Source organism: Panthera pardus, unplaced genomic scaffold (genome assembly GCF_024362965.1).
Source record: "Panthera pardus isolate Hobbes unplaced genomic scaffold, ASM2436296v1 HiC_scaffold_6, whole genome shotgun sequence".
NCBI classification, from domain to species: Eukaryota; Metazoa; Chordata; class Mammalia; order Carnivora; family Felidae; genus Panthera; species Panthera pardus.
In genome coordinates this window covers 64873219-64896937 of record NW_026526991.1, presented here as the reverse complement: position 1 = coordinate 64896937, position 23719 = coordinate 64873219, and the positions used below count along the sequence as shown (strand labels likewise).

Below are 23719 nucleotides of genomic sequence, written 5' to 3'. Positions count from 1 at the left end.
ACATTAAAAAAAAAAAACCCCCACTTTGTCAGACCATACCAGTCCTCAGCTCAGTGACTTCTTCCTTCTCTCCAGTGAAGCCTGCAGGCCTTTTGGTGGTGCACGGGTCTGCCCCCCTCCGCCACCTCTGTCTTCACCTCCTTATGCTCTTCCGGTGTTCTCTCTGCTCCAGTAACCCTGGCTGTTCCCTCTGCCTGGAATGTTCTTCTCCCAGATATATGCCTGGATCTCCCCCTCTCCTCTTTCAAGTGCTTGCTCAGATGTCAGCCTCTCAATAAGACCTACACTGACACCCCATTGAAAATTTCAAGAAACCTTCACTCCCATCCCAGCCTGCCCAGCCCCCTTACCATATTCTGTGCTTCCATAGCACTTACCAGATTTTATCACACTAATTTACATGTGTCCACTGTTTATCGTCTGTCTCCTTTCACTAGAATGTTCGCTCCCCCAGGCAGTCAGGTAGTCTGCTAGCTCTTGGCTATATCCCCAGGGCTTAGAACAGTGCCTGCTAAACAGCAACTGCTCAGTAAGCCCTTGTGGAATGAATGAATGATTCTTCTCAACGCTGGGGAGTGGGTGGGGCCCCAGGGGCATATCTGCTGCCAGTTACCCTACCATTTCTACCTGTTCCAGGGAATACAGGGGTCCCTATATCGGGAGAGGAGGGAAGGGAGCTCTCCCTGAGAGATTCTAACTCTCCCTGCCGCACACGGGGAGATCTATTTCCCAGCCCAGAGAGGTCGCGGAAAGCATTCCTCTGGGGCTGGCAAGGCAGGGCCCAAGTTCTCAGGGCAAAGACAATTCCAGGACCTAGTAGCTAGAGTAGTTTCTCGTGACAACCTTGGAACAGAGCAACCCTGATGTTTGGAGAGAGACGGACGGACCTCAGGCACAGGCCTTGGAAACGTGACCAGTTGTGCCCTCTGAGGCCTGGGGTGGGGGGTGGGGGGTCATCAGGGTCATTTTTCCAGTCTGGGACAGGCCTGCCCTCAGCCCCAAACCCAGGTGAAAATCCAGGGCACAGCTGCTATGCTCTTCCAGGGGCAGGGCTCCAGGACCCATGGCAGAAAGGACAGACAGACCTCTGCCTTCAGAGGAGAGAAGTGGAGGAGGAGCTGCTCTGGGAGGAAACACGGAACTGAGGAGGAACAATAGCGGGGTTTCTTTGGTCCCTGTTTTCTTTGGCCTCTTAGCTGCCACGGAGCCCAGAGCCCGCTCCTCCAGGTCTTTGGCTTTCCTCCGGGCCCCTCCCCCTCGTCCCCGCTGGACAGACTACCAGAAGGGTACCTGTTTTCTTCTTCTGCTGCACCCTCTGCATAGCTCCACATGGAGCCCTCGGGGGACTTGGAAAATTATAGTCACATACACACACAACATGAGGAAACTCTACTGAGCCTTACTCAGTACCGGGCACTGGGCTGAGTGCTTCCCAAGGACGCCTGGTAGTAGCAGATGGTAGAGTCTTTAGTGGAACTCCTCTCCAGGGATCCTGGGGGTGGGCCCTTGCCCCTCCTCCAAACCCTGGAGGGCCCTCCAGCCTCATTCCCTACGTGCCTAACCTGAGACTGGGAAGAGGGAGGGGTGAGAGGGCCGGTGGAGAGCAGCTGGGAGCTCAGGGAGAAGGGAGAAGGACAGGAGGATGGGGGTGGGAGCTGGAAGAAAGTGTCACCCAGTCCAGGGATGAGAGGGCTGGAAAAGACCACATGTAATAGAGATGGACATGGAAATTGAGGTAGAGACAGAAACAAAGAAAGTCACAAATTAAAAGGCAAAGGGAAATGAAACAGAAGAGATAGAAACAGAGGTGAAGAGAGACTGAGCCAGAGCCTAAGGCTAAGACTGTAAAAGGAAAGAAGAAGGGGGAAAGAAGGAAAACTGGAAGGAGAAAGACAGAGAGAGAGCCTAAGAGGCAGAGACTCAAACGAGACACAGGGACAAAGAGATCATGAGGCAGACTGAGACACAGACGGAGAGAGGAAGAGACTGCCAGAGGGAGAAGGGCAGGTGGAGAGACTGAAGAGACAGACAAGAAGTCTGAAAGAGAGAGACAGGTTTTGGAGGGAGAGACCGAAGGAGAAAAAGAGCAGAGCAGAGATTGCGAGAGGGAGAGGAATCAAGACTGAGTGAGGGTTTGAAGGAAGAGAAGACCAAGAAGACAGAAAGGAGGAGGTGAGCAGCAGAGGAGAGGGAAAACCTGGGATCCAGAGTAGGGGACTCCAGGAGGAAGGCAGGAGAGGCCAAGACCAGGCGCAGGAGGTCGGTGGTGCGCCAGCACCCCCCACCCCTAGTTCCAGGGGCTCGTCTCTGACCCAAAGCAAAACCGAAGCCGGTCATGCTCCCTCCCGTCCCATGGACAAAGTGAACTCCCAGCCGCCACCCTCTTCGGGACTCACTGGAATCCCGAGTTCTGCACCCCCGGAGGGGCTGGCAGGGCTGCCCAGGAGAGGGCGCCTCCTGGGGCTACCGGGCGTCGAGGACTGCCGAGCGCAGGACAGGCTGGCACTGTGCCCGCTTTTCCCAAAACGCCCCCGCTCCAACCCGGGAAGCCAGCCTGGCCTGGCCTGGCCAGGGAGAGGCCCACGACGGCCGGACCGCCCCGCACGGCCCAGCCCGGCCACCCGCCCCCGCCATCGCCGGGCAGGGAGCTGAGTGGAGCTGCCCTCTGGGGAATCGCATCATTCCAGCCCTGCCGGGAGTGAGGCCGGGTCAGGATGCCCGGGTCGCAGGAGGAAAAGGAGGAGCTGGACCCAGGACCCGAGGAGAAGAAAAGGGGAAGACCAAGGACGGAGATAGAAGGCCAGCGGAGGTAGACGGCCCGAGAACAGTTGGCCCGGCGAGGCCGGAACCGGAGAAGTCTCACAGGGAGCCGGCACAAGCAGCGCGGAGGAGAGCGCAGGAGCCGCCCGGGGCGCACCATGCGCGGGTCCCCAGCCACCCGGCCGGTCTACACGGCCGCCTGGGTCACGTGGCCCGGGCGGGTCCGCTGCGGCCCCGGCGGGGGGGCGGGCGCCGGGCCGGGGGCTCGCCGGGCCCGGGGCAGCGGCGAGCCGGCGGTGGCCGCCAGGTTCCCTCCCTGCGCGCCGCGCTGCGCCCCGGGCGTGGGAGCCGCCCACTGCTCCCCCGCGCGCGCCCCCCCCGCCGCAGGGCGCCCGCCCTCTATATAGCGCGCCCCTGCCGGGTCCGTGCCAGGCCGCTAGCCACGCAGTGGGCGCCGCAGAGCGCGCCGCGTCCGGGAGCCAGCCCCCCGCCCCCTGCGCCGCAGCCCCGACGGGTGTCCCCCGCCGCGACCGCCGCCGCCAGGCCCCCGCGGCCACCATGAAGAAAGAGGTGTGCTCCGTGGCCTTCCTCAAGGCCGTGTTCGCGGAGTTCCTGGCCACCCTCATCTTCGTCTTCTTCGGCCTTGGCTCGGCCCTCAAGTGGCCGTCGGCGCTGCCCAGCATCCTGCAGATCTCGCTGGCCTTCGGCCTGGCCATAGGCACCCTGGCCCAGGCCCTGGGACCCGTGAGCGGAGGCCACATCAACCCCGCCATCACCCTGGCCCTCCTAGTGGGCAACCAGATCTCCCTGCTCCGGGCTGTCTTCTATGTGGTGGCCCAGCTGGTGGGTGCCATTGCCGGGGCCGGCATCATCTATGGGCTGGCACCAATCAATGCCCGTGGCAATCTGGCCATCAACGCGGTGAGTGACCACGGGGCTAGGGTGGGGCAGGGACCCTGGGGTGGGCTCCTGACCAGGGCCGTAGAGCCCATCTTGAGGGTGGGTGCCACAGAATGAGCCACTTACACCCTTGCCAGGAAGGGCAGAAAGATGAGTCTCCAGGCTGGTGTGTTTCCCTGTTCAGCCTCCCTGGTTCATGCCCCCTTCCCCTGCCCACTCCCCTCCTGCAGCTCTTCCCGGGAAGCCTCTCCTGTTGCCTGTTGTCCCTCCTTTCTTGCCGGAAACTTCCGGCTTTCTCGTGTCTCAAACCGGAGTTTTGCCTTCCCCTTGGGACCTTCCCTGCTCCTGTCCCGCTCCTTATTGTAGTGGTTTTGTGGAACCATCAGAAAGAGATGGGTTGTAATCCTGGCTTTGGGTGCCCCTGGCTCCTCTGGGTCTCATTTTTCTCAGCCATTACATGGGGGTGGTCATAACCCACCACAGCAGGTGCCAAGGGGATTACATTTAGAATCCATGCTTGGGAAGCCCCTAATGTGGTGTCACTGCGTAGGGTCTGTTGAATATGGGCTCCTGCTCCCAGTCCCTGCCTCCACCCCCTCCCATAGCCCCAGATTCAGTCCCCATGTCCCATGCAAACTGGGTTCATTAATCAAACACAGAGGAGGATTTTCTCGACCATTGTCAAACTGTGAGTCAGCCCCACCGGAGAGACGGGTTTGAGGCTGGCACTGGCAGCGGGTCAGACACGGGCGGGAGGCAGGCAGGGGGTGCAGTCGGCAAACTGGGTAGCTGCCCACAGGAGGGAGGGTAAATGCCAGCTTGTGGGGGTTGGGACTGGGCAGAACCGTTGGCAGGACCTTGTCCAAGAAAGGCTCCCCTCACACTCTGCTCCTCGGCCACAGGCCTGTGCCCTAAGCTTTGCACACCCCGCGAAGTATATAATCTCTTCAGCAAATGACCTCTCCGTGTGCAAGGCTTGGCTTCCAGGTGCCCTGGCTGTCCGTGTCCGTGGAGGCGAAAAGTGCCATCCCCCAAGCCGCTGGCCATAGAGCTAGAAGGCAGATGTTCTAACCCACCCTCCCCTTTCAGCTCAACAACAACACAACACAGGGTCAAGCTATGGTGGTGGAGCTGATTCTGACTTTCCAGCTGGCGCTCTGCGTCTTCTCCTCCACGGACTCCCGCCGCACCAGTCCTGTGGGCTCTCCAGCCCTGTCCATCGGCCTGTCTGTCACACTGGGTCACCTCGTGGGGGTGAGCAATGCTGCCACTTGGCTGGAGTTGTGCGGAGCCCCTCAGGCAAATAATAGGGCCCTCGCGCAACATCCCAGCAGTTAAGGCCTAGAGTGGGGCGGCCGTACCCTGTCCCAGGCTGGACGCCCCCAAATCTTCTCTAGCCTGAGGAAAGATGGGAGTAAGTGGGAGTTGGGGTGGAGGCAGGAAATCAAGTCCAAGCACAGGACTTGAGAAGAAAGAGTGGCGCATAGGGAGGGACCTGTGGAGGGAGAGGTCACCAGCCTAGGAACCAGGAGACTTGAGTCAGAGACCTGGTTGAGCCCCTGAACTTCTGGGTGACCCTGGGAGAGACCAGGCCTTTAGGAGTGGACAAGCATGTTGCCCTCCTCACCACCTGCCTCTCTCTGTCCAGATCTACTTCACTGGCTGCTCCATGAACCCAGCCCGCTCTTTCGGCCCTGCAGTGGTCATGAAGCGCTTCAGCCCCGCTCACTGGGTGAGTCTGGGCCCTCCCCTGGCTCCCTGGCAATGAGAGCCTGAAAACCTGGCCAGGAGCTCCCAGGACTGTCTGGATGCTGTGGGCCCAGAGCTTGGGGGTGGCCCTGGGAGGTGTGGCTGGAGAAAGGACGGGATACAGAAGGGGATGGGATGCAGCCAGCACAAGGACCGGGGTAGCTTGGGGACTATGTGTGTCTGTCCCTCTAGGGAGGGGAAGTTCTGTTCCTCTGTGTTGATCTCTGAGGATTTTGTGTTTGTCCTTCTGGGGTGGGGCATGGAAGGTGGCATATCTGTGTGTCTGTCCTCTCTGATGTTTTATTTATCTGCTCCTGTTGAGGGGTTGGGAGGGTCTTCCCTCCTGTGGGCCTGTCCCTCTGGACAATCTATCTGAGAACTCACATTCCCTCTCTTCAGGGTCTCTCTCCCTATGTGGAAGCGAGAGTTCTGTTGTCTCTCCGAGGATCTATATGTCTGTTTCCTCTGAAGGGTCATTTGTCTCTCTTTAGGGTGAGGTTGGGGGGGGGGGTGCTGTCCTTCTGGGGATCTGTCTCCTTTGAGGATCTGAGTGTCTGTGGTCCATGTCCCTGTCCCTGGAGAATAGGGTATCAGCGTATCTGTTCCTGAGTCAGGAGACAGTCTCTCGCTCTGGAGGTCTGGAACTCTGTACATCCATCTTCTCTGAGGGCCCATGGGTCTGTCCTCTGCAGGGGGAGCTGTGGGTCTCTGAGGCCTGAGACTCAGCTCCCTGATGCTGCCCTTCCCCCCCCCCCCCCCCGCCAGGTTTTCTGGGTAGGGCCCATTGTGGGGGCCATCCTGGCTGCCATCCTCTACTTCTACCTGCTCTTCCCCAACTCCCTGAGCCTGAGCGAGCGCGTGGCTGTCGTCAAGGGCACGTATGAGCCTGAGGAGGACTGGGAGGAACAGCGAGAGGAGCGAAAGAAGACCATGGAGCTGACCGCCCGCTGACCAGTGTCAGGCACGGGCCAGACCCTCAGCCCCTGAACCTCAGGGGAAAAAAAAAAAAATATATATATATATATATATGACAGCAAAGCTTCCTTCCCCCACCGCTGGGTCCTCTGGGCTGGGTTGGAGGTGCTGGCTCCCCCAGCTTCACAGTTAGGGATGGGAGCAGGAACCCATGATGGGACTCGGGCAGGGGCAGGGGCCAGGGACTGGGGACTGATGGGGAAGGGTCTCTCTGGGACAGGGCAGACTGCTGCCCTGAGGTCAGACCTCAGAGACTGTGAAAGTACCACCAAGCTTACAGGCTGCCCCGGAGCCAGGCCAGGAAGAGGGGGGCTGGCCTGCAGTGTGCAAGCCCCCACCCTCCTCCACCCCTCCTCAAGAACCGGAGGGGTCCTAGTCCCTAGGACAGCAAAGGCCACCCCTCCCCAGATTGCCTTAGGAGGGAGACAGACCGGTTCATTAAATGCTGCCTTATTTATTTCTGCTCAAGAATGCACGGGGCAGGGCTGCTGGTGTTTGGGGTAGGGGCTTCCCAATAAACCACTGATGTTGATATTCTCCCTCATCTCTCCCCAGAGCCTCTCTTTGGGACACCTCTGTCCCTCTGGACAATCTGTCTCCTCTTCATCATCCCCTACACTCCCCATGATCTCCACAGTTCTCTGTGGATAGACAGGGAAGCAGAGGCCAGGGGAGGCTTAGAGAGCCATAGAGACGAGGTCAGGAAGAGAGAGGGTGAGGGAGAGAGACCAAATATGGAAATAGAGCAAGAGGTCAGGAGCGAGCCATGAGAGCAGAGGAGGGGTCCTCACCAAGCCACCCGCCTGCTTGCCCCTCCCATCTCAGCTATGTCAAGTCTGGGCCACTTGAGGAGGGCCTGGCACTGGGGCCAGGGAGTGCTAGGCCGGGGAGAGGAGAAGTGAACTAGCCAGCAGCCCCTTGAGATGCCAAGGGGGTGATCAGCCAGGTCTGTCATCACGGAGGAGGCACAGCCCTGGACTCCCCTCTGTACACCTCACTCTTCCAAAAAGGTGCCATGCTGAGAGCCTGCAGTCAGAGGGAAAAAACCCCTGTCCGCCCCACACACATACCCAGAAGCCACAGCCAGTCCAGCCTTTTCCTGGGCCTCCTCTCTCCTGCCTCTGCCAGCCACTGTTCCCACCATCTTCCCCGGTAGGCCTGTAGCTCTGCTCTTATCTGGCCTGTCCCCTTGTCACTGACACTCTTTAGGCAGCCGCCTTAAATTCACTGAGTCTCCATCTCTTCAGCTATAAAACAAGGTTTAAAAATGCTTCCCTCACAGGGTTGCTGTGGGAATGGTCTAAGATGAAGGGAGTGAGATTCCTGGGACCAGTCGGCTCTCTGTGGGAAAAAATGGTGGAAGTCGTGCAGATGAGCAGCTCGGGACACAGTCCTGCGTCATAGTTAAGGAGTCTGGCTTGGAGCTCAAATCCTGCTTTGCAACTTTGGGTAACACAGGCTGAGTTTTAATTACCTCATCTGTAACATGGGCATACTTGTACCCACCTCATAAATTGTTCTGAGCACTAAATGAGACAGTAGATGGAAGGAAAATGCTGGTGCAAACAGGACCAAGCACCTCAGAGTCAGTGCTCAATAAACTAATGCGAAAAGAAACCAGCGCATACACATCTGGGACCCCAGCCACACTCTGGTTCTGGGCCTCTGCTCTCCTGCAGGTGTTTGAACCCGAGTTCCTGGTTCTCTCTGGAATGGACACCTCTCCCCGTGGTCTTCAGTTTTGCCTCGGAAGAGGAGGGGATAGTAGGGCCAGGAGATGGACTGAGAAGGGGTGGGAGAAGCGATGGACCCTGGCTGGCCAGCGGCAGCCCCAGGGACCGTGGGTGAGGAGGAGCAGACTTCCCAGCCCTCACCTGCCTCATCCGACCCCTGGCCCCTACCATGGAGCCAGGCCGCAAATGCCCGCTCCGACCAGCAGGGGGGGACCTCGTCCACCGAATCCGCTGCTGCTAGGCTTCCTCTAACACAAGTCCTGGGTCCCGGCTCTAGCCACATGGGGGTACGGGCCTGGGTCGCCTAAGCCACCAGGAAGCAGCTGCCCCCAGTCCACTATAGAGGTGGAGGATAGGAGATGCAGAAGGGAGAGGATCCCTTCCCCTCTAGTCCCCACATGACTCAGGTACAGGCACAGACACGACTGGGAGGCTGGCCTCTCCCTCCAGCGCAGCGACCTGCGTTCCTTTTCTGGATGGGCCCCAGGGGGAGCATAAGGAGGTGAACGGTGGGCCTATGGGAGACAGATCTTCAGGGGTGGGTGGGGCACCCACCTGGCCTGGCCAGAGGACGAGAGGGGTCCAAGGCCTTTGGGCGGACAAGCAGCAGCGGCGGGCTGTTTGGCCAGCAGAGGGCGCTGTGTTCCTTGGTGTGTGATCCGCGCGGCTGGGTCCGGAGCCCACAGAAGCCTGCGCACACATGAACACGCACACAGTAACCCCGCGCGTCTACGCTGACCTTCACTTGTACCCAAGGGGCTGTGTCTTCTCGGCATTGACTGCTCCGTGTGTGTGTGTGTGTGTGTGTGTGTGTGAGAGAGAGAGAGAGAGAGAGAGAGAGAGAGAGAGAGAGAGAGAAGAGAAAGAGCCACATCAACCCACTTCCATTCTGTCACAGGGCTGGTGAGGACCAGATCTAGGAGCCTGGCTCCCTGTGTTCTCAGAGGGGCATATGTGTGCATCACACCCAAGCACACACATGCTCAGTCACCCCTGACCCTCTGCTCCACCTAGAAATGGAACCTGGGAAGAGCCTTGATTCCTCCCCCTCTCTGCCCAGGGGCTGCTGGTTTTCACCAGGTAGGAAGGTGGACTTGGGGACACAATGGGGAGATGGAGGAGGGCTGGGCTTAAAGGCAGAGAAAGGACGTAAGGCTGGCTGTCTAGGGGGGTGGACAGGACGAGGGGTTGAGGAGAGGGTTGGCTCTCGGAGCCTCAGCTTCCTCGGTCAGGTGTGGATGAAGCCTCCACAATTCGGGAGGATTGGTGAGACGACGTGAGGGAAGCTGCCTTGAACCCTTCCCTTTCTGGAGGGCTTTCGTTCTCCCTGCTCTCCCAGTATGTCCCCTCCCTTTTGCTCCCTCTCCATTCCCCAAGCTGAGAGGACCTCGGTCAGAGCTCACACTGCCCCTTGTGCACATGCACCTATACACACCCCGCTCCCTGACAGACACAGCCACCCAGCGGGCTGGAGCGCCCAGAGACAGGGCTCTAGGAGGCTGAAAGCACACGGCCACCTGACAGGCATCTGTAGACAGCCAGGTGTGGGGCCTTGGCAAAAAGCCTCTGAGCATAAGGGACCTCAGAGCTTAGCAGTAGAGCCCAGGACTGGCGGGGTCCGGGGAGGAGCTGGCGTGGGAGCAAGCCCTGGACAAGGCTCACTTGGCCTCAGGGGCTGAAGGACCTTGTTCTGGGCCAGACAGGGCCACAGGAGGCTCAGCTCTAGGCCAGCTGGAGACAAGAGCTGCTCTTGTACTTGATTCTCTCAGCCTCCAGAGCCCAGAGCAGGAGCCACTAGCCTTGGAACTGCCACAGCAGCCAGGACCCCTCCCAGCCCTGCTCAGTCCTCACACCCCTCTCACTGGAGAGGTGAGGGGAGCGGCAATCCTAACAGCCAAAATTTTCTGGCTCAGAGACACTCTTCTGGTGTCAGCACATTTGCCCCTGATGACACATGGGGAAGTGGGAATTGTCTCCATTTAAAAACGGGGAAACTGAGCTCACAGAAGTTACATATTGGTCAGGGGTGAAGTATACACGGCAGTGTGCAATTGCTTTTGCTTGTATTATCTTATCGAAGGCTCTTAACAGACAGGCATTAGTGCTGCTTGGTGGACAGGTGCAGAAAGCGAAGCTAGGTAAGGTGTCGGGAAGCCCTTTGAGGCCCTGTCTGCAGGAAGGGAGAGAGAGAGATGCCCTTGAGGTTCCCTAGGACAACCCCTAGGCAGAGAACCTACCGAACTAGGGAGGAATGTCACCTACACTACCCCTGTGGCCACATTCCTTCATTTCTCGAGCATTTATTGAAAGCCTCTTTTATACCAGGCAAGCATGGGAGTTTGCACTGGAACAGGGGAGGCACTAAGGAGGTCGAAGCCAGAAGTAGCCACTGGCTGGAGGGGAATATCAGGGCAGGCTTCAGGGTGGAACTAGACCTGAGCAAAGTCTTGAAAGGGAGACAAAGAGGAAAGGCATAAGAAGCCAATGGTCTCTCTACTACAGGATTTTCTAGGCCTGTTATCAAGAAGCATCCAGGAGAGGGAGAAGTGAAAACCCCAGAGGAGACTGGAACCAGCCCTGAAAGGGTGTCTGTCACTCAAAGGGAGCCAGGAGCACAAGGAGGAGCCCCCCGACTGGATGCAAAAGAAGGGCTGCCTCTTCTTCAGGGCCCGAGGGAAGCTGGTGAGGGCACGGGGCAGTGGCAGGTGAGTTTGTGGCTGGCAGGAAGGATGGGAAGAAGTCTTGCCTGCGAGTGTCTCTTTCCAGGTGGGACAGGAGGCAAGCTGATCCTCTGGAAGAAAGCTGGAATGGGGGCACTTGGAGAGCTTGGGCAAGGTTGGAAGTAGGCCTTAGAAGAATGGGGAGAGAGCGAGCAGACTGAGGATGGCATAAGGATTGCTGAGCAGATTGGCGGCCCCTGCTGAGGCCAGAGACCATGGACTTGTCATGGCAAAAGTCTGCACGGATGGACAAGTTTCTCCAGCAGTGCTCAGCAGTGCAGATCAAGGCAAAGAGCTGTGGAGGAGAATGAAATGGGAGAGATGCAGGAGGTGGGGCAAAGAGAACAGGGAGCCAGGACGGTGGGGCGCTGACCACCTGGGGATCTGGGGGGTCGGGGGAAGGGTGAGGCCAGGAAGGCTGGAAGCACAGAGAGGGAATGAGGGAGGCATTTTACAGGGACTGAGATGGGAGAGGGTGGATGGACAGAACCTATAATTAGAGCTGGATGTTCCCCTGGAAGATTTCAGAGGGTTCGATCCCAGGTGAGACAGGTATGAGGCCGTAAGAATAAGCTGGCTGAGATGAAGTAGATACGAAAGTCACCTGCCTCCAGGAGGTCAGGAAGCTTTTATTCGTCCATTCGTTCACTCAACAGATATTTACTGAGCACCAACTATGGCTAATCCCTGTGCACAGCACTGTATGTGGGGATGAGCGAAATTTGGCTCCTGCTCCCTGAGGGACTCACTGCCTCATTAAGGAGGCACATTAACACCATGACAGCACTCTGTGGTGACTGGAGTGTATGAAAATGCCCAGGTGTGGTGGGAGTACGCAGAGGGGTCCTCCCTCACCCAGGAAAGGAGGTGACACTGAAGTTGAGCCTTAGGGATGAGTTAGGAGTTACCCAAGCAAAGGACGTAGGAAGGGCTCTCTGAGAAGAAGACAGGGCATCCGCCAAGGAAAGACCAGCAACGGAGTGTTCCAGAACCACTGGCCCTTTGGTGAGGCCACCGGGTAAAGGACAAAGCAGGGAGCGGGGAGAGATGAGGTAGGAAGAGCAGGATCCCAGAGGACCTTGTAGGCCAGGCATGAGGGATGCTTTGAAGGGATTTTAGCAGAGGAACAGCAGGATCAGATTTGCATTTTAGAAAGATCACTCAGGCTGCAGTGTGGATAATTGATTGGAGCTGAGTGAGGGAGCAGACGGAGAGAATGGTTAAAGGCCGCAGGGCAGCAGGGGTGGCAAAAAGAGGGCACAGTCGAGAAATATTTAAGATTCAAAATCAGCAGGATTTGATGCCACTATTGGTTGGGGGCAGGAGGGAGAGGAGGGTCAAGGATGCTTCCCAGGTGCCCCCAACAGAGCTGGAGAAAACAGGAATAGTGCATTTGGGGGGGGGGGGGCCACAGAGAGAGATGAGGGTCTCCTTCTGAGACAGGCTGCATTTGAGGAGCCTAAGGACAACTGGGGGATATCAACTGAGCAGGGAGATTTGGCCAGGGGCAAGGTCAGGGCACACCCGTGTGGTTAAAAGATGAAAACTGTTATCTTAACAGCCACACTGATTCTTCTTAGGGAGAGAAGGAGCACCTTTGTTTGAGAAAATACCTCGACATTCTGCTGGGGTTAAAAGGGAAGAGCCTAGGGCATGGGTGACCTCAGGGCCAGCATTGCCACAAAAAGGGTTCGGCTGCCCTGTGAGAGGCTTGAGCAGAATTGTTCAGGCCCCCGAGAAGGAGGAGAGCAGATAGTGGAGGGGAAAGGGGCTGAAAGGGAGGGGGTGGGCAAGGGAGACAGAAAGGGGCACGGACAATGCAGTGAAGGACCAGTGGAAATTCCCAGCTGGCAGGGGAAATTCTCCACTGCCATGCGTGTCGTCTCATTAGCTGTGGAATAAACCCCTCCTCCCTCTGTCCCCTCTGCACCCACACAGGCCCATGTCCTTAGTAAAGTTGACTCTATTCACATCTGCTTTCTACGAGTAGGGGTTTGGGTGGGAAAGGGAGAAAGAGCTTCATTTCACATCTGGGTTTATGGGGCATAGAATAGTGTGAGCCCATCTGGAGGCAGAGCCTGCAGGCAGAGGGGACCGGGACAACAGGAGCCTCTGAAGCAGGCCTTGGACTTGGGGACCTGGCGAGCTTGCTGCCTCTGAGCTGACATCGGGATGTGAGCACCCTGGAATCCCATGCCCACCATGACTCCTGTACCTGCCACCCTTGGGCCAGGCCTGTGCCTGCCGCAGAGTGAGGCCCGTCCAGCTTGGAAACCTGGAGGTTCCAGCTCAGCACCTGGAGGCCGCCCCCCTCCCCCAGCTGTCAGGTGAGCTCAGGGTGGGGCAAGCGTGTGAGCACCACTCCTTATATGAGCCCCGCACCTCCCACCCACCCAGACACACATAATCCTGTGCGCCTGCTCCCTGCACAATCTGACCAGGTGGGGGCCAGAGGAGCCTCAACACAGTGAGACAGCCAGAGCAAGCCAGAGGCAAGAGACCCCAGGAGACAGCGAAGATCAGAGGCAAGAGGCCCCAGGAGTAGAGGCGGGAGCCAAAGCAGCAGGACCAGGACACCGTGTGGCCAGGCGGGTGAGGCTTGGCCAGGATGCTGCTGGGCCAGCTCTGGAGAGCTATCAGCAAGGAGCTGTTTGCTGAGTTCCTGGCCACAGGGCTGTACGTGTTCTTTGGTGTGGGCTCCAGTCTGCCCTGGCCCTCGGCGCGTCCCACCATGCTACAGACCGCCATCACCTTCAACCTGGTCACGGCCGTGGCTGTGCAGGTCACCTGGAAGGCCAGCGGGGCCCACATCAACCCTGCTGTGACGCTGGCCTTCCTCGTGAGCTCCCAAATCTCCCTGCCCCGTGCCGTGGCCTATGTGGCTGCTCAGCTGACGGGGGCCATTGTGGGGGCCTCAGTGCTTTATGCGGTCATACCAGGAGACATCCAAGAGACCCTTGGGATTAACATGGTAGGTGCAGGGAGGGTCACCCAGCAGGGCCAGAAAAGGGATGCCCACACAGGTGGTAAGGGTGGAGGACCAGGCCTGAGGAGAGGGGACAGGGAGGTGATAACTTGACCACGTGCTCCTTACCTGCTCTGGGCTGGGCCCTGGGACCCAGGGGAACCAGACTGTGGCCTTAGTGCAGGCAGAGCAGGAGTGGGGTTATGGTACGAGGAACAGGTAGAACAGAGAGAAGCTGTAACTAAGAAGTAAGAGTCAGGGAAGGACCAGGCATTTAAGAGGCAGGGTAGTGGGGGGGCGGGGGGGGAGGGGGGGGAGGGCTGTGGGTAATGCAGGAGACCTGGCATGCCCTTCTTCTCTCCAGGTCCGCCCCATGTGCCCTGCTCCTCTGTGTTCCCATGTTCCTCCTTCCTCAGCACCCTGAGGCCTCACTCCTCCAGATTCCCCTAATCATCTATCCTTCCACCTACTTCCCCAAGTCTCCTCCTTCCACTCCTACCCACGGTCTCCTCCCAGGCTGCTTGAAAACATGCACCCCAGCTGCTCTGAGCCTTCCCTTCCCCACCAGTCCTGAGCCTGTCGCCAGCTACTGGCCTCAACAAACCGGTGGGCTAGGAGGGGGTGCCACGCGTTTCTGCAGGCAGCAAATGTCCAGGGCTGACCCGAACTCTACTGCCAGCTGTCCCTGATCCTTCATCTCCTTAAGTCCTGGACTTGGCGGTGGTGAGGCATCACCTCCTCACAGTGAGGCAATGAGGTCCAATGGGGTCGCCAACCCCTGGCAGAGACCCTTCACCTCCAGCATAGCCTCCTCCTCACCCAGGTCCAGAGCAACGTCTCAACTGGCCAGGCTGTGGCAGTGGAGCTGGTTCTGACCCTGCAGTTGGTGCTCTGTGTTTTTGCTTCCACCAACAACCGTCAAGCATCGGGCTCCCCAGCTATCGTGATTGGGATCTCTGTGGCATTGGGCCATCTCATTGGGGTAAGAGGCAAAGAGGGCACTGTGTGTATGCACACACTGATCCCTCCTTGGGGAGACTGCAGAGGCCCTGAAGGCCAGGAAGTGTCCCTCCCTGAGCCCCTAATGCGTTGGGCCGAGGCTGTGTTCCCACAGTCCGGGCCCAGGATACGGCAGTGCCCAAGGCGGGTGCCGGGGCTCTAAGCCAGGGCAGAAGAGGCTGTCCCCTCCCAGGCCTGCTTTAAGCCTCCTCACACCACAAACCTCCACTTGCCCCTCCAGATCTACTTCACCGGCTGCTCCATGAACCCAGCCCGCTCCTTTGGCCCCGCCATCGTCGTTGGGAAGTTCACGGTCCACTGGGTGAGAGCCTGTACTGGCAGCCATTAGGTGGGGAGAGCCTGAGCAGGGGAGATAGGGATTGTGGCTTTCACCAGCGGTGGGTCCACAGGGACTTGGGGAGACAAGGCCCCCTACCACAGGCCATCTTGACCCCCAGAGGAGGTTTCCCTAAGCTCAGAAGACAAAAGCGAGTATCCTGGCTTGTATTTCCTGTCTTTCCAGCTTCAGTAGCCCAGAGTACCCAGTGGAATGTCCATAAATGGGCCAGGACAGGAGATGCAGCCTTGGCCCAGGCCTTAAGTCCTGGCTGTTTCCTTATTCACTTTCTCCAGCTGGACCAGTTTCCAAACTTGGATAAAGAAAAAGACAAACAGAAATAGACACACACACCAGCAGAGACAGGAACAGCACTAGCCAGGGCTTCTGGTTGGAACACAGGAGGGGAGAGGAGGGAAACAGAGTGGTGAGGAGACTGGGCCCGCCCTATTGAAGGCAAGGTCACCTCACCTGCAGGGACCTGAAAGGCAGAACACCTGCTTCTCAATTTTGTCAACTTGCAGCAGCTCGAGGGGTCCCGGACGACGGAGCCAACACTAGGGAGGCGGGCAGGGATCCCAAAGCTACCCTATGATCCTCATAGCTCCTGACTGGGGCACCTACTTCTCTCTGCTTTTGCAGATCTTCTGGGTGGGACCCCTGACAGGAGCTGTCCTGGCTTCGCTGATCTACAACTTTATCCTGTTCCCTGACACCAGAACCATGGCCCAGCGACTGGTCATCCTCATGGGCACTGAAGAAGTGGAGAAAATGACAGGGGTGGAGCCCGAGAAGAAAGAATCCCAGTGCAGTTCAGGGGACACTGAAATGGGCAATGCATGTCAGGTGGTATAGAACTTGGCCCCCACCTTCCGGCTTCTGAGAGGCGCCCTTTAGGTGGGTAGCATGCCTCGTAGAACTAGACTTCAGGTTTTACAAGGAAAGCGGGGTTGGGGGTGGATGAGGGCAGGAAAGACGGGGAGGCTTGGCCTCTTGTCCTAACAGGGTGGGCAGGGAATGCCACTCCCTATCCCTGGCATTATATTTCTGGATAGAAAGAATCTGGGGAGCAAATCTGTTCAGTTTCCTCCTCCTACATCTCTTAATGGGACAGAGCAGAAGGAGGCAGGGGAATTCATGACTGTCCTCCCCTTCTCTCATCCATCTGGACTCTGGTGGGCATCCTGGGCCTCCAGACCCCCTTGTCTTGAGTATTGGAGCCCAGACAGCCACTCAGCTTAGACACTAAGAGATGTAGAGACCTCGGGGAGCCCCAACTTCTCACCCCACCCTTGGCGGGGAGAGCCAGACTTCCCAGAAGAATCAGGCCCCAGGACAGTCTCTGAGCTCCTCAAAGGTATTATCTCTGCTCTTGGGTATGGTTTGGGGGCTAGGGACCTGCCCTCAGTGTGGGGGCTTCCTGAGGACAGAGACAGCCCTTCCAATAGATCTTCATTCCTCACACCTCCAAATGCTCAGGAGAGGACCCCATCCTTGGGAAGCGCTGACACAAAGAGGAGCCTTTTCTAGGGCTGGCAGAGGGGCAGCATATAGGCAAGGGAGGTTTGGGCCAAACAGGCCTTTTCCAGGTGTTTGCCCACCTTCCATCCCCCATCCCCATTCATGGGAGCAATCCAGAGAGGGGGGGGGAGTCCCTATCCCAGCCCCCAGCCCATGACCTGGGCCACAAGCTGTCTCCAGCCTCATTCTCAGTTCTACCAAGATCCTCAAAATGCTATTAAGTCCAAGGATGGTAAGAACTCAGGAATGACCCAAGAAACCAAGATTTGCCTTCAGTGCCTCTGAAGGACTCCTAGGTCTCAATTGGTTTGCTAATATTTACAAGCTGCTGTAAACATACTCTCCCCATGACTTGGGGTCCTACCTGGATCTCGGCTTCCCCAGCTATAAAATGGGCATAGTCCTCCCCCAGGGCCTGCTGTGAAAACGAGATTGGAAAATGTTTTTGGAAGTTAAAATGCTTAAAAAACAAACAATAAATGATGATTATTGTAGCTGTTACTGTAATTATCGGGTTTGAATACAATTGCTTTTGGTAATGGGAGGGAGGAAGAAAGAGAGAGATGGGGGGATGATTGAGAGGGAGGGAAAAGAGAGTACATTTTTCTCCTTTCATCTGTTCCACTTACACGGGGCCCTGCCTCCTTCTCTCCTGGGTCTGCTGACCTGGGAGCTTTGTGTGTGTGTGTGGAGGGGGGGTGAGGGGGGACACCGGAACAAAGAGACAAGCCAATAAAAGTCATTTCTTCTCATCTCTATGGTGCTCATCACCATGGTACCCTGAGATACAGCAACCAAATCCATAAAAAAGATAGGTCCTTTTCCATGATGTCTCCAAAGGCGCTGGGGATGGGAGGGGCTACCAAAGTCTTTCAAGGGCAGGGTGACAGAACAAGAGCTGAGTCCCCAAGTGCTCGTGGCCACAGCGGCCGTGTTCAGCGTTCTATAATATTGTCAGTGCAGAATACTAGTCACATCTCTCCAAGCCGGGCCCCACTCATCCATCTTCACAATCTCTCAGAGCCCAGAGGCTTCTCGTGCCCTTTCATAAGCAGGGACAGCTGGGTGTGTGTGTGTGTGTGTGTGTGTGTGTGTGTGCGCGCACACACGCGCGTATAGAGGATGTAATTGACTTGCTAAAGGTCACCCAGCTCAGTACCACAGCCCCCTAAGGTCTCCCCAGCTCCAGCTTAGAATTCTCCAAAATAGAGCTCCGGGGGGGCTTATCTGAGCTGCAGCCAGAGGAGGGAAGGAAACAAGAACTAGAAGGTTGAAGAGGGCAGGAGGGGTGGAGCTCCTGCAGTGGGCTCTGAAGCTCCTAGACAAATTGTCTCTGCGTCCCCAGAGCAGAGCACACACTGGGTGCTCAATAAAAGTTTGAGGAATGAATGACTGAGGCCGGGCGACTGGGGAAGGAGGGGAGGCAGTAATTGATCAAGAGGAGAATTCAGGAGTTACAAGTTCAGACGAGCCGGGATGAGAGCAGCTGAGGATGCCTATGCTCCAAGGGAGGGGCAGCTGGACGAGAGTGCACACCCACACTTGAGCCCCCCACCCCCCAACCCAACTACTCCAGAGCAGACTGTGTAACCTCTGTCTCAGGAACTTCCAGGCCAAAAACGTAAGGGGATCTGCTTGGAGAGAGAGCTGGGGGCTAATTTCACAACTAGATCTTTAGAGTTGTGCTCTGTCAGAACAGACTAGAGCAAGAAGACACAAGCTTCATGAAAAGTGAGGAAATAGGTTAGAATCTGAAAAGCATCCAAAGTTAGACACAGGAATGAGTAACCAAAGGTTAGTTTCTCCTTCTCTGGAGCCCTTTAATAGGACAGCCAGCCATCTGTTTGGATGAGGGAAGGGCTGGCCCTCAGGGAGCCAAATTCAGAGGTTCCAGCCAGGGGCAATGAAGCTTCACAGTCCCGGCCCCTAGGTCTGGATGGGGGGCAGGACCATGGGGAGGACGGAGACCCAACCAGGCAGACCCTTGGTGCGCCCGCCCTTCCTCCTGTTTGTCAGGGGAAGTTTTTAATTAATGGTGTGTAATCTGATCTGGCCCTTCTCCCTGCTGAGCACTGCCTTCAATCAGTGGAGCCATCTGCAATTGCAATTCATAATTCTCCCAAAAGGGAGGGGGTGCCTTGGTGATTAATACAATTAGCCTTTTATGTTGATGATTGTCTTAGCAGGAGCAGATGATGTGAGCACAGAGCCTGGGCTGTCGCTTCCCCATTGGCTGGCAGGAAGCCCCTCTCCACTTCCCGCCCCCACTGCTACCTCGGGGCTGTAAAGAGGACACACTGGGACCACACTGTGCAAGGCTGAAGGGAGAGCCCAGGAAGGGGCCAAGCTCTGGAACACATTTAGGCTCCTCGGACTTTGGACTGAGGGGAGAGGAGGAGAAGGCTGGAGAATTATCCAGAGACTTCCAACTTCCAAACAAAATCACTTTGACTTAAAGGTTTCTGTGCACCATGGTTTAAATTAAAAAAAAAAAAAAAAAAAAAAAAAAAAAGACTACATGAAGGTATAATATGGGTTGAAAGGGTTGAAAACATTTAAATACAGGCTCAGGCAGTTATGTAGCTGTGTGAACTTGAGCAAGTTTCTTAAGGATCCTGCCTCACTTTCCTCATCTGGAGAATGGGGTCTATGTGATAAGAGGGCTGGAACCACATGGGATGTATGTGTTTAGCAAGGCACCTGACACAGATCTCAGTGGCTGGTAGGGCTGTCCCCATCTCTGCGGTAGACTGCAGTTCCCTCTGCCAATGGCTCAGCAGCCTCCCCGGCAGTTTCAAATGCAGCCCAGTTGCAGCCCAGCCGGCTAGTACTAAAGAAGGAAACACTTCCTCCCCATTCCCCAGCCTTAGTTAGCTTAAGCAAAGGAGTGTGTGTGTATGAGTCTGTTGGGGGGAGGAAGATCCCAGAGGAAAGGAGTCAAGAATCAAACCCAAAGGGCTCCTGGCTGACTCAGAAGAACATGCAACCAGATCTTGGGGTTGTGAGTTCAAGCCCCACATTGGCTTTTGTTACTAAAAATAAGTAAACTTAAAAAAAAAAAAAAAAAAAAAAAAAAGAATCAAACCCAAGAAAGAAAGAAATACCTCCCCAGAACAGAGAACTGGAGCACTGGAGTGATCATGGCTGAGAGCTGGTTTGTGGAAAGACTGAGGGAATGAGAGTAAGGAATCTGGGCAGATATAAGGGGGTAAAAAGATGCAGGGCTTTGAACATCTGGAATTTTATATGAAAGCTAAGAAAACATAAGGGGAGCAGCCATCGTTGCTGAGGGTTTAAAAGGTAGCACAGGGGCGCCTGGGTGGCTCAGTCGGTTAAGCGTCCGACTTCAGCTCAGGTCATGATCTCGCGGTTCGTGAGTTCAAGCCCCGAGTCGGGCTCTGTGCTGACAGCTCAGAGCCTGGAGCCTGTTTCAGATTCTGTGTCTCCCTCTCTCTCTCTGACCCTCCCCCATTCATGCTCTGTCTCTCTCTGTCTCAAAAATAAATAAACGTTAAAAAAACAATTAAAAAAAAATAAAAATAAAAGGTAGCACATATCAAAGTCTGTGATCTCTGATCTATAATAAGGTCAAATGATCTGCAACAAGCTGATTGGGGTCTTGATGGGAGAGTGCACTGGGTCAGGAGAAGCGATGGGCTCAGTCCCTCCGGGCCCACAGCACTGCACTTCACGACCTGAAGCAGCGCGAGAAGAGAGCTCCCGATCGAGAGGGATGTTAACCCCAAGCCAGTGCCAGGCCCCAGCAATGTCAGGTGGAAGACAGGGAGTGAGGAAGGGAAGGGAGAAGTTAAGAGCTAATCAAGAAGCATCTGGCCAAATAGTGGCCACTTGGGTAGCTGGGGCGGGGGGTCTGCACAGCCAAGATGTGCAATCACCTCTCAGGGAGGGGCAGCTACACTGAGGAGCAGTGCATAGTTAGCAAAAGCTGGAGGGGAGCTCGGTTAGTGAAGGTGGTTTATGGGAGTGTGGTGTCCGACAGCACTAATTAATAGACTGCAGTTAATGCGTAGAAAAGGAGGAAGTGAAAACTGCGTCAGAGCTCTGATTAAGTCAGCTAAAGGGGCAGTTATTGCTAGAGCTGGGTCCCTGGTGGCAGGGACCAACAACTCCACTCCAGCCCCACGGACATATGGAACGAGGCCCAGCCAGGCCAGGGCCCGGGCCGAGATCAGAGGAGAGGCCAGGACAGTCGCTGGGGATGTCCAGTTATGAGGCACCAGGCTGGAGGTGCCTCTCCGCCCAGAACGTGCTTCCCAGCCCTCTCTAGCTGCCCTGTTCATCCTGAGACGCAGCTATAATGTCATGTTATGCCTCCAGCCGCCCACTCCTGAGCTCCCACAGCACTCTGCACACACCTCCATCCTGGCACTGAACACCCCTCTGGAGTTGTTTGAACACCTCTATTGGAACATGAAGACCTTCTTAAACAAAATTATGTTTTTATTCTACTCCTTGTCTCAGGGCAACAGTTTCCTTAACTTGACTGTCTTTTTTTTTTTTTTATGGGTCCCCGAACCATGGCCTTCCAGTTTCAAGGGAGGAAAGACCTCTGATATTCTGGATTTGGTGAGCAAATTAGACAAAGGATTGCAAGAAATACTCCCAGCTCCCTGCCCAAACAGACCTCTAGTCTCTTTTACGTGTTAAAGCACCCCAATGTTTCAGTACTATGTACTGATTTCAGAACTCCACCAGGAAGTACTATTATTTTGGTCATAGCCTCACTGATTCACAATGGCTTTTCGCTACCTTTCCCCAACTCGGGGGTCACATGAAATGGCTCCAGGATGGGTCATGACTGGGACAGATTTTGATCCTATCCTACACATTGGCTGCCTGCCTCTTTGCGCTAGATGTCCCAAGGCTGAGCCCTGCTTTTCCTATCCTGCAGCCTCCTTCAGATGCAGAGAACTCCCTGTTTTAAAGCTCTTCAACCACAGCTAAGTAGCAGGTTCCCTGGTCTCCACATCTGGTCTAGCCAACAGCCTACCTCCCAGGAACAGCTAACGCTTCTAGCCCAAATAACATGGTTAATAAGATGCACCACTATTTTATGAGCTACTAAAAAAGAAAAACACTGCATTGTATTTGTAAGATGTCATTGATTATAAGATATCCCAATCCTCAGAAATATTTAAAAAATATATTTTAAGTGCATCTTATGACCAAGAAAATGATCATTTCTCCTCTGGATCTTGGCTCTTTACATCAGATTTTATTTATTTTTTTAACGTTTATTTATTTTTGAGACAGAGACAGAGCATGAACGGGGGACGGGCAGAGAGAGAGGAGACAGAATCGGAAGCAGGCTCCAGGCTCTGAGCCATCAGCCCAGAGCCCGACGCGGGGCTCGAACTCACGGACCGCGAGATCGTGACCCGGGCTGAAGTCGGATGCTTAACTGACTGAGCCACCCAGGCGCCCCTCTTTACGTCAGATTTTAAAGCGAAGGGGAATGGAAGGCCAAAGTGGGAACCACATGAGAGGGTCTCAAGTCTTCTTCCTCTAAGGGGGACGGGCACCATTGTCCTCATATGCTCTCAACTCTATTCCAGCTTTTAAATACCCAGGCCACCCAACATGGTAAACATCTCCTCTCCCTCAGTGCCAGGGAGGCCAGTGAAGAAAACCCCATGTTTTTTTATGGAGACAAAATAAAACACAAACCATGTCAAGCAGGGACCACCATTTTTGAGGGGATAATCGCCTAGCACTCCAACACCATTTATCCAACCACTTCCCACCCTACCGGGTTATCTTCCCCAGAGCCTCCAGGCCAGTGCCATGAGAAGATGCCGAGATTAGTCATTTCCTCCTAATCGGGCTAAAACAGCTCCGTTAAGCTGCCGACTGCAGGCAGCTCCCGTTAAAGCAAAGCAGCTGGAAAGGGCTTAGCCCTTTAATGCCAGCAGCTGTATCTCCCCAGTGCGGCTGCTCTGCTGAGGGGCTGGACTCTGTCCAGAAGCATCAGGCGTTTAGCCCCAGTCAACGTATATTAACCTAAGAGGAGAAAGCAGCCAGCTCCCTGGGAGGAGGAGAGGTGGTTCATTTACGCAGCCCACCTGAGGCCTTGCTTTCCAGTGAGGAAGAAAAACCCCAGCCCCTTCGTATGTCTTGCTCTCCTAAAATCTGCACAAACTGTACTATCTCACAGGCAGGAAGAGCTTTCTCTGTGGCAGGAGCAACTCCATTTTATTTTATTATTTTTTAATGCTTATTTAGTTTTTTGAGAGAGAGACAGAGTGGGAACAGGGGAGGGGCAGAGAGAGAGAGGGACACAGAATCAGAAGCAGGCTCCAGGCTCTGAGCTGTCAGCACAGAGCCACACTCGGGGCTTGAACTCATGAGCTGTGAGATCATGACCTAAGCTGAAGTCGGATGCTTAACCGACTGAGCCACCCAAGCGCCCCAGCAACTCCATTTTAAAAACTTACCTAAAGACAAATCCACTTGTTTTGACAACAAAAGACTTTAGGCCACTGACCACACAGACTCATTCTCCTTTGAGCTGATTTTGTTCCCTCTGAGGCCTGAAGTATTCTTCTGATGCCAGGTGTGCATATGTGTGGACACAACAGACTACTTCTTGGAGAGAAATGGGTCCTGGGGTTGATGAGGAAGAAAGCTGAACAGCCCTCAGAAAGCCCTGGCACAGAGCAGGCTGCTCAAGAGAGATCACTTGAAGACTTCTTACTCAAAGCCAGATGGTGAACATGAGATGGGGTGAGAGCTAATGCCACTCAGGGGGAAAGCCAATAAGCTAATCCGCTGACACGTTTCTAGAAGCAGGCTGATGACTTTGGCTCAGAGACTTGCCTATTCTTGGCTCTGAGCTTCAGAGCACACAAGATGCACATGGGTGACCCGAGAACTGACTCCCACAAGGAGGAACGGCAAACATTCACACCAACACATCCTCCTCCTTCCACACAGAAAACAGCCCTGGAGGGGTGCCTGGGTGGCTCAGTCGGTTAAGCGTCCAACTTCGGCTCAGGTCATGATCTTGTGGTTTGTGGCTTTGAGCTCCACATCAGGCTCT

At 55.6% G+C, this 23719-nt stretch overlaps 2 protein-coding genes and 1 long non-coding RNA gene across 3 annotated transcripts in view; 2 read left to right on the top strand and 1 right to left on the bottom strand.

Annotated features, from left to right (window-relative positions):
* Window positions 1–23719, bottom strand: part of LOC109249095 (uncharacterized) — a 26407-nt gene extending 2688 nt beyond the window's left edge. Inside the window, exon 1 of the long non-coding RNA XR_008419500.1 lies at window positions 23115–23719. This is a non-coding gene — a long non-coding RNA (uncharacterized LOC109249095). The remainder of the gene's footprint in view (window positions 1–23114) is intronic.
* On the top strand, window positions 3078–6916 carry AQP5 (aquaporin 5). Its single transcript, XM_053895009.1, has 4 exons — window positions 3078–3681; window positions 4750–4914; window positions 5309–5392; window positions 6175–6916. Exons 1-4 carry the CDS (start codon window positions 3319–3321, stop codon window positions 6358–6360), a joined length of 798 nt encoding a protein of 265 aa, XP_053750984.1. The 5' UTR covers window positions 3078–3318; the 3' UTR covers window positions 6361–6916.
* AQP6 (aquaporin 6) lies at window positions 13171–17166 on the top strand. Its single transcript, XM_053895008.1, has 4 exons — window positions 13171–13808; window positions 14626–14784; window positions 15043–15123; window positions 15781–17166. The coding sequence occupies exons 1-4, from the start codon at window positions 13446–13448 to the stop codon at window positions 15991–15993; spliced, it is 816 nt and encodes a 271-aa protein (XP_053750983.1). The 5' UTR covers window positions 13171–13445; the 3' UTR covers window positions 15994–17166.